Source organism: Arachis stenosperma, chromosome 10 (assembly GCF_014773155.1).
Source record: "Arachis stenosperma cultivar V10309 chromosome 10, arast.V10309.gnm1.PFL2, whole genome shotgun sequence".
Taxonomy (NCBI): Eukaryota; Viridiplantae; Streptophyta; class Magnoliopsida; order Fabales; family Fabaceae; genus Arachis; species Arachis stenosperma.
In genome coordinates, this window is record NC_080386.1 from 7,075,452 (window position 1) to 7,091,385 (window position 15,934).

The 15,934-nt window shown below is 26.1% G+C and overlaps 3 protein-coding genes across 3 annotated transcripts; all 3 read right to left on the reverse strand.

The window, feature by feature from the left end:
• Positions 1–355: 355 nt before the first annotated feature.
• LOC130958102 (uncharacterized) lies at positions 356–2,181 on the reverse strand. Its single transcript, XM_057885002.1, has 3 exons — positions 1,923–2,181; positions 1,152–1,816; positions 356–847 (listed from the first exon to the last, which is right to left on the reverse strand). Exons 1-3 carry the CDS (start codon positions 2,079–2,081, stop codon positions 397–399), a joined length of 1,275 nt encoding a protein of 424 aa, XP_057740985.1. The 5' UTR covers positions 2,082–2,181; the 3' UTR covers positions 356–396.
• An 829-nt stretch (positions 2,182–3,010) lies between these two features.
• LOC130956666 (GATA transcription factor 7-like) lies at positions 3,011–4,160 on the reverse strand. Its single transcript, XM_057883685.1, has 2 exons — positions 3,823–4,160; positions 3,011–3,142 (listed from the first exon to the last, which is right to left on the reverse strand). The coding sequence occupies exons 1-2, from the start codon at positions 4,147–4,149 to the stop codon at positions 3,011–3,013; spliced, it is 459 nt and encodes a 152-aa protein (XP_057739668.1). The 5' UTR covers positions 4,150–4,160.
• Positions 4,161–14,449: 10,289 nt separating this feature from the next.
• Positions 14,450–15,121, reverse strand: LOC130956667 (uncharacterized). The gene has a single exon (XM_057883686.1). It carries the CDS (start codon positions 15,119–15,121, stop codon positions 14,450–14,452), a length of 672 nt encoding a protein of 223 aa, XP_057739669.1.
• Between the last annotated feature and the right edge of the window lie 813 nt (positions 15,122–15,934).

Genomic DNA, 15,934 nt, shown 5'->3' on the forward strand with positions numbered 1-15,934 from the left:
ATAAAATAGGAGGAAAAAGATTCTCTAAAATAAGGAAAATTTGTAAAATAATAAAATAAAAATTAATTATCATTTTCATTCAAGAGTAATTAGATTTTTTTTTTTCATTTTACCAACCCTTTTTTATTTTAGGAGTTAAATGCAGAATAAAATGAAATTTACAGCGAAGTCTAGTAAGATATTCATAAAACAGTGGTTAACTGGTTATAGGTATTATATACACAAATATATGTAATTATCAGCTATTATCAACTATTTCTTATGGAAAAATAATCCAATGCCAACATTGTGTATGAATTGTATATCTATCATTACCAGAAAATTTGTGTCTTTAACTGATAGCAAATGCATTCATATCTGCATACAAAATATACAAATGTACAACTATGGTCATCATTAGCAACAATTTTCTAAGATTCTAAAAGTTTCTTGCCGTTGTTCATCACTCAATTCTTTGGGGAAGTCAACTAGAAACTTGACATGGAGGTCACCTCTTTTCCCATCGTTTTTAATGGTTGGCATGCCTTGACCTTCAATAACCTTCACATATCCAGGGTATACAACAGTATTCTCAAATGACAAAGTCAACTTCTCCCCTCCTAATACAGGAATTGGTAAAGAGCACCCCGTGAGTGCATCTACTAGAGGAATCTCAATACATATTTCCAAGTCATTATTGCCTTCTCTTCTAAACAAATTGTGTTTCTTTTCTTCAATTATGAACACTATATCAGCAGGGAGGTATCCAGGTTTCTCATCACCCTTTCCCTCAAATTTTATCTTTGTTCCTTTTCTCCATCCTGGCTTCACTTCAATCTTTAAAATCTCAATCTCTTGGACCATTACCCTGTTGCAAAATTAGTTAGTAAGTAATATTCTTCTAATTTTTGAAGAGAAATATTTTGTATACTCATTCCGTCTCTCTGTGAATCGCACATCTCATTCAATTGAGTACATACAACACAACTTAAAATTAAATGCTAAGTGTAAGATCATGACATGATAGATTAAGAAAAGGTAAAAACTTAGGTGCAGTTAATTTCACGATGAGAGTTGTTAGATAATTTGACAGATTTAATTAAATTATTATTTAACGGCTCTCGGCTATCAATTTAACTGCATCTGAGTTTTCACTTTAAGAAAAAACATACCCGGGATGTTTGATAACATCTCTGGTAACTTTAATCTTTTTGGTGCATCCAAAGCACAAGTCCTCAAGTGTGCACTCTATGATCTTCTCAACTTCTGGTGGTTTCCTTCTAACTGTTGTCTGTGAAAATAAGATAGGTGTTGTCAATCTACGGCTCAGATTGCTTGACACCGACACTTCAGGAACATTTTCAGAATCCCCAGGAATCCACATTCCCATATCATTGATTATAGAAGATGCACCATGACGATGAGATCCTGCATGGTATATCAACTCTGGCCCTGATATTTCCAATTTGCTATTGCTCCTTAACAATGGACCTGATGTGGTTCCTCTTCTGCTCAAGATCCTCTTTAGAGGATTTGAACTAATTTCTGGTAACACATTATTATTATTATTACCACTACTACTACTATTATTATTGTTATTATTATTATTATCATCGTTATCATTGATGTTCTTGCTGGGGCTAGAACTTCTTGATAGGGAGGTCGGCGTTGGCGTGGTGCAACGCCGGCTTCCAATTCTAAAGAGGGACTTTGTTTGTGGTGTTGGTGTCTTGGATCTTCTGCTTGCTACCCTTGACAAAAATTTTGGACTCCAAATATCCTCATCCACTCTTTTTTTATCATCATTCTCCACAAATCTTTGGTGTGCTGTTATCCCCTGCAAATATATAATTAACAAAAATCAAGATTATTTATCTCAATAAATCATATAAATAGATGATTCCAAAACTTGATAAAGGCTTAGATTACATTATTTATTATACCTCATCTTCTTTCTTGTCATGGTGCTTTTTGGATACAAGGGATTTGTAGGCCTTGCTCATTTCTTTAATGGATTTAGATTTTGATTTTGGCATCTTATTAGAGAAAGAGAAAAGGTGAAAATCAGATGCTTGTGAGTTCGTAGTTCGGTGCCTTCCCATACGTATACGTATACGTATAATTATGTGTAGAGAGAAAGAGAGAAGAGGTATGTAGGAAACAACAGAAAGGTGAAAGAAGAAATGAAGCCATTGAACGAAACATTTGTGTTCTGTTCATGGTATGTTACATGGATTTTGCACTATATTTAGGTGCAGTAACAATATCTAAATCCAAACACTACATTTTTGCTAAACTTGTAACTATAATAATCATGAATTCGTTGGAAATATATAGTAGCCGTTGGATATAACTACGTTGCCAATAACTCCAAATTGATATTTTCATTTTATTTAGAGAAATTTTATTCTCAATGTAATAAGATTTTATTAAAAGAGAAATGTTAGGGAGTTAATACTTTTTATCAATATTAGCCAATACTTTGAGTCAATATTTTATTTTTATACTATTAAAATTTAAGATAAAATGTTTAGGAATTAAAATTTAGTATAAAAATATTTTTGTTAGTGTGTAAAAATGATAAATTTTACTGATTATATAGTATAATTCTTTATTAAATTAGGAGTGATGTTAATAATATCTTTTGCTTAATAATATGATAAAATTAATATAAATACAAGAAAAAAGTATGTATTTACTTATTTTTTTGTTTAATTAATAATGATATATTTTGACAATTCTTTAACTTCAAAATCTAATTTTAGAAGCAGAAATGACTCTTCTCTATAAGCTATCAACTAAAAATAAAAGTATATCAACAGAAAAATTTCAAAAAATTTTATCGCAATAAATTGTATTATCTTATAATTTTTTTGGGAATTAAAAATTAGCATTAAAAAAAATAAACGATAAATGGTATTATTTAATAAAAAGCCTTCTGAAACTTTTGAAAAATAAATATCATATAGGCTCATATGTCCAAACTTTTATAACGTATGACACATGCAATATGTTGATGAAAAATGATGTGTTAAACATCTGCAGAGTCTTGTGATTTTGAATGATCTGATCCTAATTCTGCCTCATCTGGAAGTGTAGCAATCTCACTGCCTCTGCTCGTAACCTGCTTCATGTAATCAATCCCACACGCATTACACAAAGTCTGCACATAATTAAATAATTAATATGAAATTTCATTAATTTCTAGAATATAAGGATATATACTATTTATATGGACATTTTATTGAGTTGCGGTGTCTATGTGCTAATCATATTTTAAATATAATATATTCTTAACATAATATTTACTAATATTCCTTTAAATACGTATATATATATTTAAATATCATCATATGTCAACTTATTTATTTTTATTTTTAATATTTATTTTTTAAAAAAATTAAAAATAGTATATATTATTATTTATTAAAATAAAAAATATTTTAAATATTTTATATAATTAAATTAAGATATTAAAAATAATTAAAAAATTAATTTATATTTTAATATTAATAAAATTTTAAAATATTATTAATAAAAAATTTTAAATATTTTTATTTAATGAAGATATAATAAATATATTAAAAATTTAAATTTTTATTTTATAATAAAATTTTTTAATTTATAAATTTAATATCTGTTTTTAAAACACAAAATAGATAAATCTTATCTAAAAATATTTTATATTATACATATGTCTGTTTTATAAAATTTTGAAATTTATGTGTTGGTGTGTTCAGTGTTGTAGTATATATCCTGTGTGTCTTGCAATATAGAATATATATAAAGTTATAAATATTATATTATTATATTATAGTGTGCACCGTGCAGATGAGTGACGACCTTATATCCGAGAGGTCCCTTGCGCCACATTGGAGATCTTGTTGTCTTGCAATAATAATTTGTGCAGTATCTATTCCGATCATCACTATGCAGAACCACTCTTCTTTCATGCCGCCGGTTGCGACGGCGCCGGCCACCGAGCATGCCGCTTGCACTGCCATCTGAACCAAGGCTGCAGATAGAGGCCACGAAGCATCTCTTGCCGCCTCTTGGATCGGGAAGAGTGTTAATGAGAGCTGTTGATGAACAACGTTCATCATTCTTCATCTCTTCCTTCTTGCTTGCTGATTTCTTCAACTCTAATTCTCCAATTTTTGGATTATCCATACTTAGATCTTAAAAATGCAATCAATCAGATTGGACTACATTTTTAATAATCAAATTAAAGGGATATAATTTGAGAATATATCATGAAAAATGTTTATTTCTAAGTTAAAAATACAATCAAATTAAAAAAGCTAACTTAATTTAATATTAAAATAAATAAATATAAAATCAATACGAAATATAGTTATAATAAAATATAAATTCAATTATATTGGTCAAATAACACATTTGTGTATATTATTATACTATGAGTATAAAAATCAAATCGTGTAGGATCAAGCTATAGCAACACATGTGATTTTGCTAGTCATCTTCATTAATTTTGTTGTAGATGTTGAGAATGAAAAGAAACCTACTGTATTAGATTATGAAATCAAACTTCTCTATTTCTTTTGTCTTTATTTGCTGGGTAGACTCAGATTGGAAGATAGAGTGGACTGAAAGGTTAAGGAACCGCATGTGATATATATAAGAATTTTGAATTTAAATAAAAAAAGACATATTATTATTATTAATATTTTAAAATTAGGAATGAGATTTGAATTCGTAACTTTTAGATAAGAGAGCCACTTAGATAAAGATGTAAAAAATATCTATTTTTAAGATATTTTTTAAAAATTAAAATTTAATACATATAATCAATTAAATTATATTAATTTTATTAAAATTAGATCGGACAAATTAATTTAACAAAAATATTAATAAATTAAATTTTAAATCGGTATAAATTAATATTTTTTATAAAAAATTACTACAATATTCCTATTATAAAATACAACTAAAATATTCCATATATATATATATATATATATATATATATTAATTTTGAAAATTTTAAATTCTAACCCTACAACGACAGAGAAAAAAATGACTAAAATTTATGATTCTCAAAATTAATATATATAATAAGAATATTTTAGTCATTTTATATAATAGGGGTATTATAGTCATTTAAAAAATAATATTAATTTAGATCGATTCAAAATTTGATTCACTATTATTCGGTCAAATTAATTTATCTGACCTAATTTTGACAAAAATAACACAATTTAAGTAATTATATATGTTAAATTTTAGTTATTAAAAAATATCTTTAAAAAAAAGACATTTTATGCGTCTTTATGAAAACATCTTCTAATAAATATAAAAAACTATATTATTTAAGTTATAATTCATTGACATTATTATTATTATTATTATTATTATTATTATTATTATTATTATTATTATTATTATTATTATTATTATTTTGACTCTGTTGTATCTTTATAGTAATACAAATGGGGAGCTCATTTGCTGACGTGGCGCTCATATGTTGAGTCTGGGAGTTTATTTGCTTACGTGTCGTCACTAGAAATTTTTAGATTTATATTTATAAATTATAAATTATTATTTGCTCAGGTTGTTATTTTCAAATTTTAAGTTTGGGTTGTTTTACTTAGGTTGTTATTTTTTAAATTTTAAATTGTTTTATTTGTTTGGGTTATTTTACTCAGATTGTTATTTTTTAAATTTCAAATTATTTTATTTAAGTTATTATTTTTTAAATTTTATTTAGATTGTTCTTTTTTATATTTTAACATTATTTTTAAAAAATCTATTAATTCTTTTTAGCATAATTTTTTAAAATTTTGTTGATTTTTTTTAAATTGCAGCTACATAAATTCTTTTAAAGAAATTTAGAGTTTTAAAAAAAATTACGTTAATTATTCTTCGGTTGTTACATACTAATATTACAATAAATAAATATTTACGTTAGTTTAAAATTTTTAAATTATTATTTATTTAAGTTGTTATTTTTAAATTTTAAATTTAGGTTGTTTTACTTAGTTTTTTATTTTTTAAATTTTAAATTAAAGTCAACCAAATTTTAAAAAATTTAATTATGATGCAACTATAAAAGGATAAGTTATGAGAGATGTAAAGCACCACAATTTAAAGTACATCAATCTCTTTCTTTACATATATCCAAAATCTCCCTACTTATTCCAATGGCTGATATTCAAAAAATTGCTGACATCAATCCTACAATCGACAATTTGTGTGTACGTATACGAGTGATATGGTTATGGACACTATCAAGTTACGAAAATTCTCCATTGCCATACTCAATTGAGATAGTTTGACTCGATGAAGACGCGAGTTTTCTACTAATATCCTTTTATCCATGACTCCAAGGTTATTTATTTATTTATTTAAATTAAAGTCTATGTACATTGGACTAGATATTAAATAAGTCTATATTTAACTTTTTCTTATGTTATTTTCTTTTTTAAGCAGGTATCGAATAAAATTTGGGGTCATTGATGATTCTGACTGTGCATGTTATGTAGTCTTTGACAAGGAGGCAAAACAAGTTTTGGAAGAGAGCTGTGTAAAGATACTTGATCCACTCCTATTGGTAAGATCTAACCAATATTTATTTCTAAAAGCATTAGTGAAGATATTTTTATTGGTACTTTTTATATTATTTATTATTAATATATTATGTAATATCTTGCAGAAAGGAGATCTATCAGATATACCTACACTTTTACTCAACCTAATTGATAAGATCTTTCTCTTCATCGTTGAAGTTCAAATATATGATATTTCATATTTTTCACCTTCTTATAAAGTTAAGAAGATGACTAATAATGTGGATCTCATAAATAAATTCAAAGAGGCTCACCCCTATTCAAATTGTGAGTATATATAAGTGTACTTCTATTAAAAATTAATTTATTTTTTGCTTTCTTGGTCATTAGTAGTATATAATTTATAAATAATAATTAATTATAATTTTAGGATGTTGACTACACTGGTGGTTTTGTTTCCAATTTCAAAGACATCATCAATCATTGAAGGGGAGAAAGTAGAAGGTACTAAGGTATTTGTTCAAAAAATATTTATTTTGTTTGTTCTCTCAAAATTAGATCTTAATTTTATTCAAAAAATATTAGTGAGATAAAATCAAAGGTTAGAAAGAAGTCTTTAATTTAACGTGGTTTTTTGTACAGAATTTGTTGTTTGAATTCTCCATTGAAGTTGCGGCCAATGATGAATCTGAATTGTTGGAAAGTGCTATTACACCAACTAAGTGACTATCTTCGGAGTCGGAAGATTCGAAGGTGGAAGGAGATACCTCAACTTGCAAGAAGATCAAGATTGAGAGAGAAACTTGAGAATTTGGATGCACATGTTTTGGAATCTCTTTTAGAGTCTATCTAATAGAATAATGCCAAGCATATGTTTGTTTTGGTGGAAACATTGTCTTTTCTTGAGTTGTTATTTTTCTTTTGGTTCTTTTCGATTTTTATGCTTGGAATTTAGAATTTTTTTTTTAAATATAAATTGAAGTTATTTGGTTATTACTTGTGGTTTTATTTTTAATTTGATTCTCACCGTTGATATTCTGATAATTTTTAATTTAATATTTAATGTCATAAAGTTATAAATTTCTTCTTTGAATTATTGTTGATACAATTAAGTTAGTTATTAATTTTTAATGTGTACTTATTTAAAAAAAATCTAATTATAATTTTTAATTAAAGTATTATGTTTATAATTTTAAATTTAAATTCAAATATACTTTTTTTAATTTTTACGTAAGCAATTGGGTTTGAGAATATTTTTTAAAAATTTATATAATTTATAAGTTACTATGCTAATTACAAAGGATTATAATAAAATAAATAGAATTATCAGTCTTATTAAGATGTAAAATTATTTATATTATTTAAAAAAAATATAATACTGTTTAAATCTTAGAAAAAATATAATAAAGTTAATATTGTTTATGATGAAACAAAAAAAATTATTTTTAAATTAATAAATTTCTATATTCCTAATGGACAACGGACGTTTGATTAGAAAATTTTATTTAAAAATTAAAATTTATACTAGCTAATTAGAAAATTCTATTTTAAAAATTTTAAATTTAAATTTCTAATACTAATTTATAATTAAGTAAGTTTTTAACCATTTTAATTTTTAAATTTAGATTTTTTTACTTGCCACATTTATAAATTTTTATTATTATCTTTTTAGATTGTCTCTCCACAATAGAAATACTTTCATCTTTTTTTCTCTTTTTAAGTATTTTTTCTAAATTTACGTAATTTATAAGGTTATTAATTTTTAGATTGTATTTAATTTTATTTATTTTTATCGATAAATAATAGGATTGATACTATTTATGATGAAACTAATAAAAATTATTTTTAAATTAACAAATTCATATATTCTTAATGAATAACAAACGTTTAATTAAAAAAGTTTATTTAAAAATTTTAAATTTGCACTAGCTAATTAGAAACTTCTATTTAAAAATTTGAAATTTAAAACTCTAATACTAATTCCTAATTAAGTGGCTTCTTAACCGTTTTGATTTTTAAATTTAAATTTTTTTATTTGTCACATTTATAATTTTTTTTCTATTTACTTCGTTTACATTGTTATTTTTTAGATTATAACAATAGAGGTACTTTTATCTTTTTCTCTCTTTTTACTTATAAGTTGTTCATTTTCAATCTCTTTACCTATAAGTTAAATTTATTGATCGTGAGATTAAACTTATATTTATTTGAAAAAAGATACTTTTATAAAAAAATATATATTATTTTCTGTAAAATATGTTTACGTAACTAAATAAATGAGAATAAAAAAGAAATTAAAGTAGCCATTGAAAATAAAATCTATGCGATTTTACATAGACATAAGAAGACACTAATTTCATATTCTATTTGGTAAGTTAGACATGAGAAAAAATTGTAAAAAAAATAGTGTCTCAAGTTAAAAATTAGTGTTTCAGCATTTTAGAGAGACACAAAATACATATTTTTAATGGGTGTTTGTGTATGACTATCTCTTTCATCATTTTTGTCTCAGTAAATAAACACCATACATGTACTCCTATGTCTATGTTTTGATGGACATGTATACCAAAAACAGACGCTGTCATGTGTACTACCTTTTTTTTAATAATATAAAAAATTTGATAATAAAAATGTATTATGTATAATGTATATATATTTTTAATTGGTTAAAAAATTTATTTATTTGATATTTTTAGGTATATATTGGAAGATGCAAGAAATTCAAAGAGAAGTAAGATTATATTGAAGAGAAAATTGATATTAAAAAACAAAGAAAATACAAAGCAAAGCACAATTCAAGGTAAATTTCATATAAAAAAATAAATTAATTATTTTATCATTTTTGTTTTTAGGTTAGAATAATATTTTTTTATTTGGTATTTTTAAGTATGTCAGTTCTATATATTTAATTTTTATTGGGTATACAAAATAACTAACATGTCATGAGTATTTTGGCCGAATGAAAACCCATAAAATACAATATTTTCTATATATTATTTAGCTATTGACAAGTAATAAATTATTAATTTACATTGTCTTCGTAATATGTTACTAAATTTATTTATGAAAAAATTACAGGAAATTCGAGTGATAGTTCCAATGGTGTGCATTTTCAATCGGTGTTGTCGAGCATTACAAATAGCATTAATACGAATTTATTTTGGGATTATTTTTTTTGGAACTTGCTTATGGGAATGTACATGCACTTTATGTATTTTGATTTTCCTACTATTTATTCAATTATAAACTTTAACAGAAAATATGTTCAAAACTAATATCTCGAGTTATCTTATTAGGTAATAACCCAATACCACATTGATCAAGGTCTCCAACTACTAATCTACACTCTGTAGATGAAAAAAAACAATGTTCCAATATTAGTAATAGTAGTAATTCGGGTATCACACATGAAGCACATGATAGTCCATGTCATCAGACAAGTCAACAACATCTTCAACAAACATCAAATAATATCTATCAATCACTATATTAACATGTTTTTATTACTTAAAGACCAAACATTTAACTTTTTAATTGGTCAATTAAAAACAATCACTGGTATATGCTAAATAATTATTATAGATTTATTGGAGTACACAAATCGAATTAGATTGCAAAGGGATGTAAGACTGAATAGGAAGACTATGCTACTTCAAAAGAAACATGGTAAGATAAGCATGATAGATTGTAATTATCACAAAGCTAAAATTTTACTTCTTTTATCTTTAATATTACCTTCATAATATATATTCATAATTCAGCTGATTCAAACATTTAACATATATTTATTTTTTCTTTTTTTATAATATAAAGTACTTGATGTATTATCTCTAATGATTACAGGAGCAAGTACATTTAATTCAAATTTAGATACTAAAGAATTAGAAGAAGTGTGCATAGCTGAAAAAAAAGACACCTAATACAAAGAGAAACATTTTTGAAGGAATTGACTACAAATCTTTCAAAAAAATTTTCAAGAAGTTGAGGATATTACTGAAAATACGACTATTTTAGATGATTCTGTACAAATTTAATACCCAGCCATATTCGATGTTGCTGAGAATACAGGTAATTTAAGAAGTAGCAATATCAGCCATTTATTATTTACTATTGTTATGCTTTTTATAAACAAAAAATTATCGTTTAGTGTTCAAGTTTTAAAATTCAAACTAAGATATGGTTATACATTATAATTTTTGTATTTGAACATTGATTCATTGTAAAACTTAAATCTTGAGGTTGGCACAATGAAATTGTATTATATGATCTCATCTTTTTAATCTATAAATTGCATTCTTCGGTAATCTTTTATAAATATTATTTTTATACTTAACATGGTGAAAGAAAGGTATATTTTTATATAAAGTATTTGTTGCAGATATAACTAAAATAATTTATTATCTTGGTGATTATTAGATGTGATAGATATTGGTGACCCAGAATTTTTTGTCGGCATTGCGACGCCATGATGTGATATGAGGAGAGATCAGAGAAGTCCAAAACAGAATTCAATTTTAAGTTCTCAATATGTTGTATGCGAGGGAAGGTACAACTGCCGTTTTGAAGCACTTGATCGGACGCTCAGGAATCTTATGTCAGTTACCGATCAACATAAGACACATCAACCATTTGGTGGTAAGATTGTTGTTCTAGGAGGTGATTTCAGACAGATACTTCCGGTGATTCCAAAAGGAAGTAGACACGATATATTAGCATCCGCTATTAACTCATCCCATCTGTGGTCATTTTGTAAGGTTCTGAAATTGCATACGAATATGAGGCTTCTAATGTCTTCTTCGGATCAAGATGAAGGTGAAATAAAGATATTTGCTAATTGGATACTTGATGTTGGAAATGGAAATATTGGCTCTGTTGTTGGTGATGAATCAGAAGTTGAAATTCCAGATGATCTATTGATTACAACTACTGATGATCCTCTATCTCATTTGGTAGACTTTGCATATCCAAATTTGTTGCAAAACATGTCAGATTACAGATATTTTCAGAGTAGAGCAATTCTTGCACCCACACTTAAGAGTGTCGAGAAGGTAAACAATTTTGTCTTGACAATCTTTCCAGGGATGGAAAAGGAGTATTTGAGCTCTAACACATGTCAAGCTGATGAGAATGAAGATGTAAAATAAGAGTGGTTCACACCAGAGTTTCTAAATGACATCAAATGTTTGAGACTACTCAATCACAAGTTGACTTTGAAGCCAAGAGTCGCTGTAATGCTACTGCGAAACATAGACCAGACTTCAGGTTTATGCAACGGGACAAGATTAATGGTTAACAAACTTGGCAGCAACGTAATTGGAGCGACGGTAGTGACCGGTAGAAATATTGGAGATAAATTGTACATTCCAAGAATGAACTTGATCCCTTCAGATTCAGGATTGCCATTTAAGTTCTAACGGAGACAATTTTCATTAACAGTATGCTTTGCAATGACCATTAACATAAATCAGGGTCAATCATTATCACATGTACGGCTTTATTTGCCAAAATCAGTGTTCACCCATGGAAAATTTTATGTTGCTTTGTCAAGAGTTAAGAGTCGCAGTGGCCTCAGGGTTTTAATTTTAAACGAAGACGGCAATCCAAAGTCATCAACAACAAATATCGTATTCAAAGAGGTTTTTAATAATATTTAGGAAAGAATAATATTATTTTCATTTTAATAGCATGTTATGATTTACACTTTTGTACAAATCTTTACTATAGATATAACTAATTTATCTATAACTCTTTTTTCAAATTTGAAATGAAATGTGTAACAAGGAGCACAACATCCAATGATTTTCTAATGAAGTTAGTAAGATACTAGGTTGCCGATAAATTTTTATTAGCTTTTTGATATAAAATTTAGGGTAAAATTAACATGCTATTATTACAGTTATATATGTTCTTATTTTTTTTATCTCCCTCCTTATGGTTCAAGAATATTATAAACTTCGAACTCTTCTATTCATATTTTACTTTGAATAAAGATAAAACAACATATTTAACACGTTTATTATATAAAGATGATGATAGTGTTATACTAAATTTAAAAAATATATGATTATAAAATATTATTTTTAATTTAACTTATCAAATTTAAATATAAGCCCGTGCATCGCACGTGTTTAACACTAGTTCAAGTAACTTCTCTTAATAAAATATTACCAATTGGCATAAAATAGAATCTATGATATTTATGGTTACAATGATTACAACCGTTAAACAATTTAGCAAGACTTAAAAAATATTATAAAAATTAAAGTCACATTTTGTATATTTTAATAATACTTTAATTTTTTATTTTAAATTAAAAATATTGTTGAATAATAAAATATATTATTATTTTTAGCAATAATTTTTAAATGTTACTAAAGTTGTATATAATACCAGCAATCACTATAATTATAAACACCATAACCTACACTATTATATAATGATATTCATTTGGTTTTTATTTTATTATGATGATATTAATTTATATATAATGACATTGAAAATTAGTTTTACACCCTTGATTAGTAATATATAGAAAATGAAATATTATAGTGAGAAAATGTTAAAATAATATATTGATTGATAATATAAAATCTAATTATAAAGAATTTAATTTTAATATATTGATAATATAAATAATTTTAAAGTTATAAGTTTAAAAATTATTTTTTTTACTAATATGATAATATATATTTAAAAAATTAAGGATTATAAATTTTAACTTATATTAGCTATTATTTTTAGTTAACAGCTTAACACTTTTATTTCAGTAACTAATACTATATTTTTACTAATATTTTTAAATATTACTAACAATTTTTAAATATTTTTTAACCCTAAACTCAATTACTTCTTTATTTGAGAATTGTCAGGTGCTCAACTTAAAGTAAGTACTTGTCAATCACACACAGCTCCATGTGTCACTTACTGACCACTCTATTACTCTTTTATTATACTAGTGTTAAACCCGTTCGATGCACGGGCTTATATTTAAATTTGATAAGTTAAATTAAAAATAATATTTTATAATCATATATTTTTTAAATTTAGTATAACACTATCATCATCCTTATATAATAAACGTGTTAAATATGTTGTTTTATCTTTATTCAAAGTAAAATATGAATAGAAGAGTTCGAAGTTTATAATATTCTTGAACCATAAGGAGGGAGATAAAAAAATAAGAACATATATAACTGTAATAATAGCATGTTAATTTTACCCTAAATTTTATATCAAAAAGCTAATAAAAATTTATCGACAACCTAGTATCTTACTACTTCATTAGAAAATCATTGGATGTTGTGCTCCTTGTTACACATTTCATTTCAAATTTGAAAAAAGAGTTATAGATAAATTAGTTATATCTATAGTAAAGATTTGTACAAAAGTGTAAATCATAACATGCTATTAAAATGAAAATAATATTATTCTTTCCTAAATATTATTAAAAACCTCTTTGAATACGATATTGTTGTTGATGACTTTGGATTGCCGTCTTCGTTTAAAATTAAAACCCTGAGGCCACTGCGACTCTTAACTCTTGACAAAGCAACATAAAATTTTCCATGGGTGAACACTGATTTTGGCAAATAAAGCCGTACATGTGATAATGATTGACCCTGATTTATGTTAATGGTCATTGCAAAGCATACTGTTAATGAAAATTGTCTCCGTTAGAACTTAAATGACAATCCTGAATCTGAAGGGATCAAGTTCATTCTTGGAATGTACAATTTATCTCCAATATTTCTACCGGTCACTACCGTCGCTCCAATTACGTTGCTGCCAAGTTTGTTAACCATTAATCTTGTCCCGTTGCATAAACCTGAAGTCTGGTCTATGTTTCGCAGTAGCATTACAGCGACTCTTGGCTTCAAAGTCAACTTGTGATTGAGTAGTCTCAAACATTTGATGTCATTTAGAAACTCTGGTGTGAGCCACTCTTATTTTACATCTTCATTCTCATCAGCTTGACATGTTGTGTTAGAGCTCAAATACTCCTTTTCCATCCCTGGAAAGATTGTCAAGACAAAATTGTTTACCTTCTCGACACTCTTAAGTGTGGGTGCAAGAATTGCTCTACTCTGAAAATATCTGTAATCTGACATGTTTTGCAACAAATTTGGATATGCAAAGTCTACCAAATGAGATAGAGGATCATCAGTAGTTGTAATCAATAGATCATCTGGAATTTCAACTTTTGATTCATCACCAACAATAGAGCCAATATTTTCATTTCCAACATCAAGTATCCAATTAGCAAATATCTTTATTTCACCTTCATCTTGATCCGAAGAAGACATTAGAAGCCTCATATTCGTATGCAATTTCAGAACCTTACAAAATGACCACAGATGGGATGAGTTAATAGCGGATGCTAATATATCGTGTCTACTTCCTTTTGGAATCACCGGAAGTATCTGTCTGAAATCACCTCCTAGAACAACAATCTTACCACCAAATGGTTGATGTGTCTTATGTTGATCGGTAACTGACATAAGATTCGTGAGCGTCCGATCAAGTGCTTCAAAACGGCAGTTGTACCTTCCCTCGCATACAACATATTGAGAACTTAAAATTGAATTCTGTTTTGGACTTCTCTGATCTCTCCTCATACCACATCATGGCGTCGCAATGCCGACAAAAAATTCTGGGTCACTAATATCTATCACATCTAATAATCACCAAGATAATAAATTATTTTAGTTATATCTGCAACAAATACTTTATATAAAAATATACCTTTCTTTCACCATGTTAAGTATAAAAATAATATTTATAAAAGATTACCGAAGAATGCAATTTATAGATTAAAAAGATGAGATCATATAATACAATTTCATTGTGCCAACCTCAAGATTTAAGTTTTACAATCAATCAATGTTCAAATACAAAAATTATAATGTATAACCATATCTTAGTTTGAATTTTAAAACTTGAACACTAAACAATAATTTTGTTTATAAAAAGCATAACAATAGTAAATAATAAATGGCTGATATTGCTACTTCTTAAATTACCTGTATTCTCAGCAACATCGAATATGGCTGGGTATTAAATTTGCACAGAATCATCTAAAATAGTCGTATTTTCAGTAATATCCTCAACTTCTTGAAAATTTTTTTGAAAGATTTGTAGTCAATTCCTTCAAAAATGTTTCTCTTTGTATTAGGTGTCTTTTTTTTTCAGCTATGCACACTTCTTCTAATTCTTTAGTATCTAAATTTGAATTAAATGTACTTGCTCCTGTAATCATTAGAGATAATACATCAAGTACTTTATATTATAAAAAAAGAAAAATAAATATATGTTAAATGTTTGAATCAGCTGAATTATGAATATATATTATGAAGGTAATATTAAAGATAAAAGAAGTAAAATTTTAGCTTTGTGATAATTACAATCTATCATGCTTATCTTACCATGTT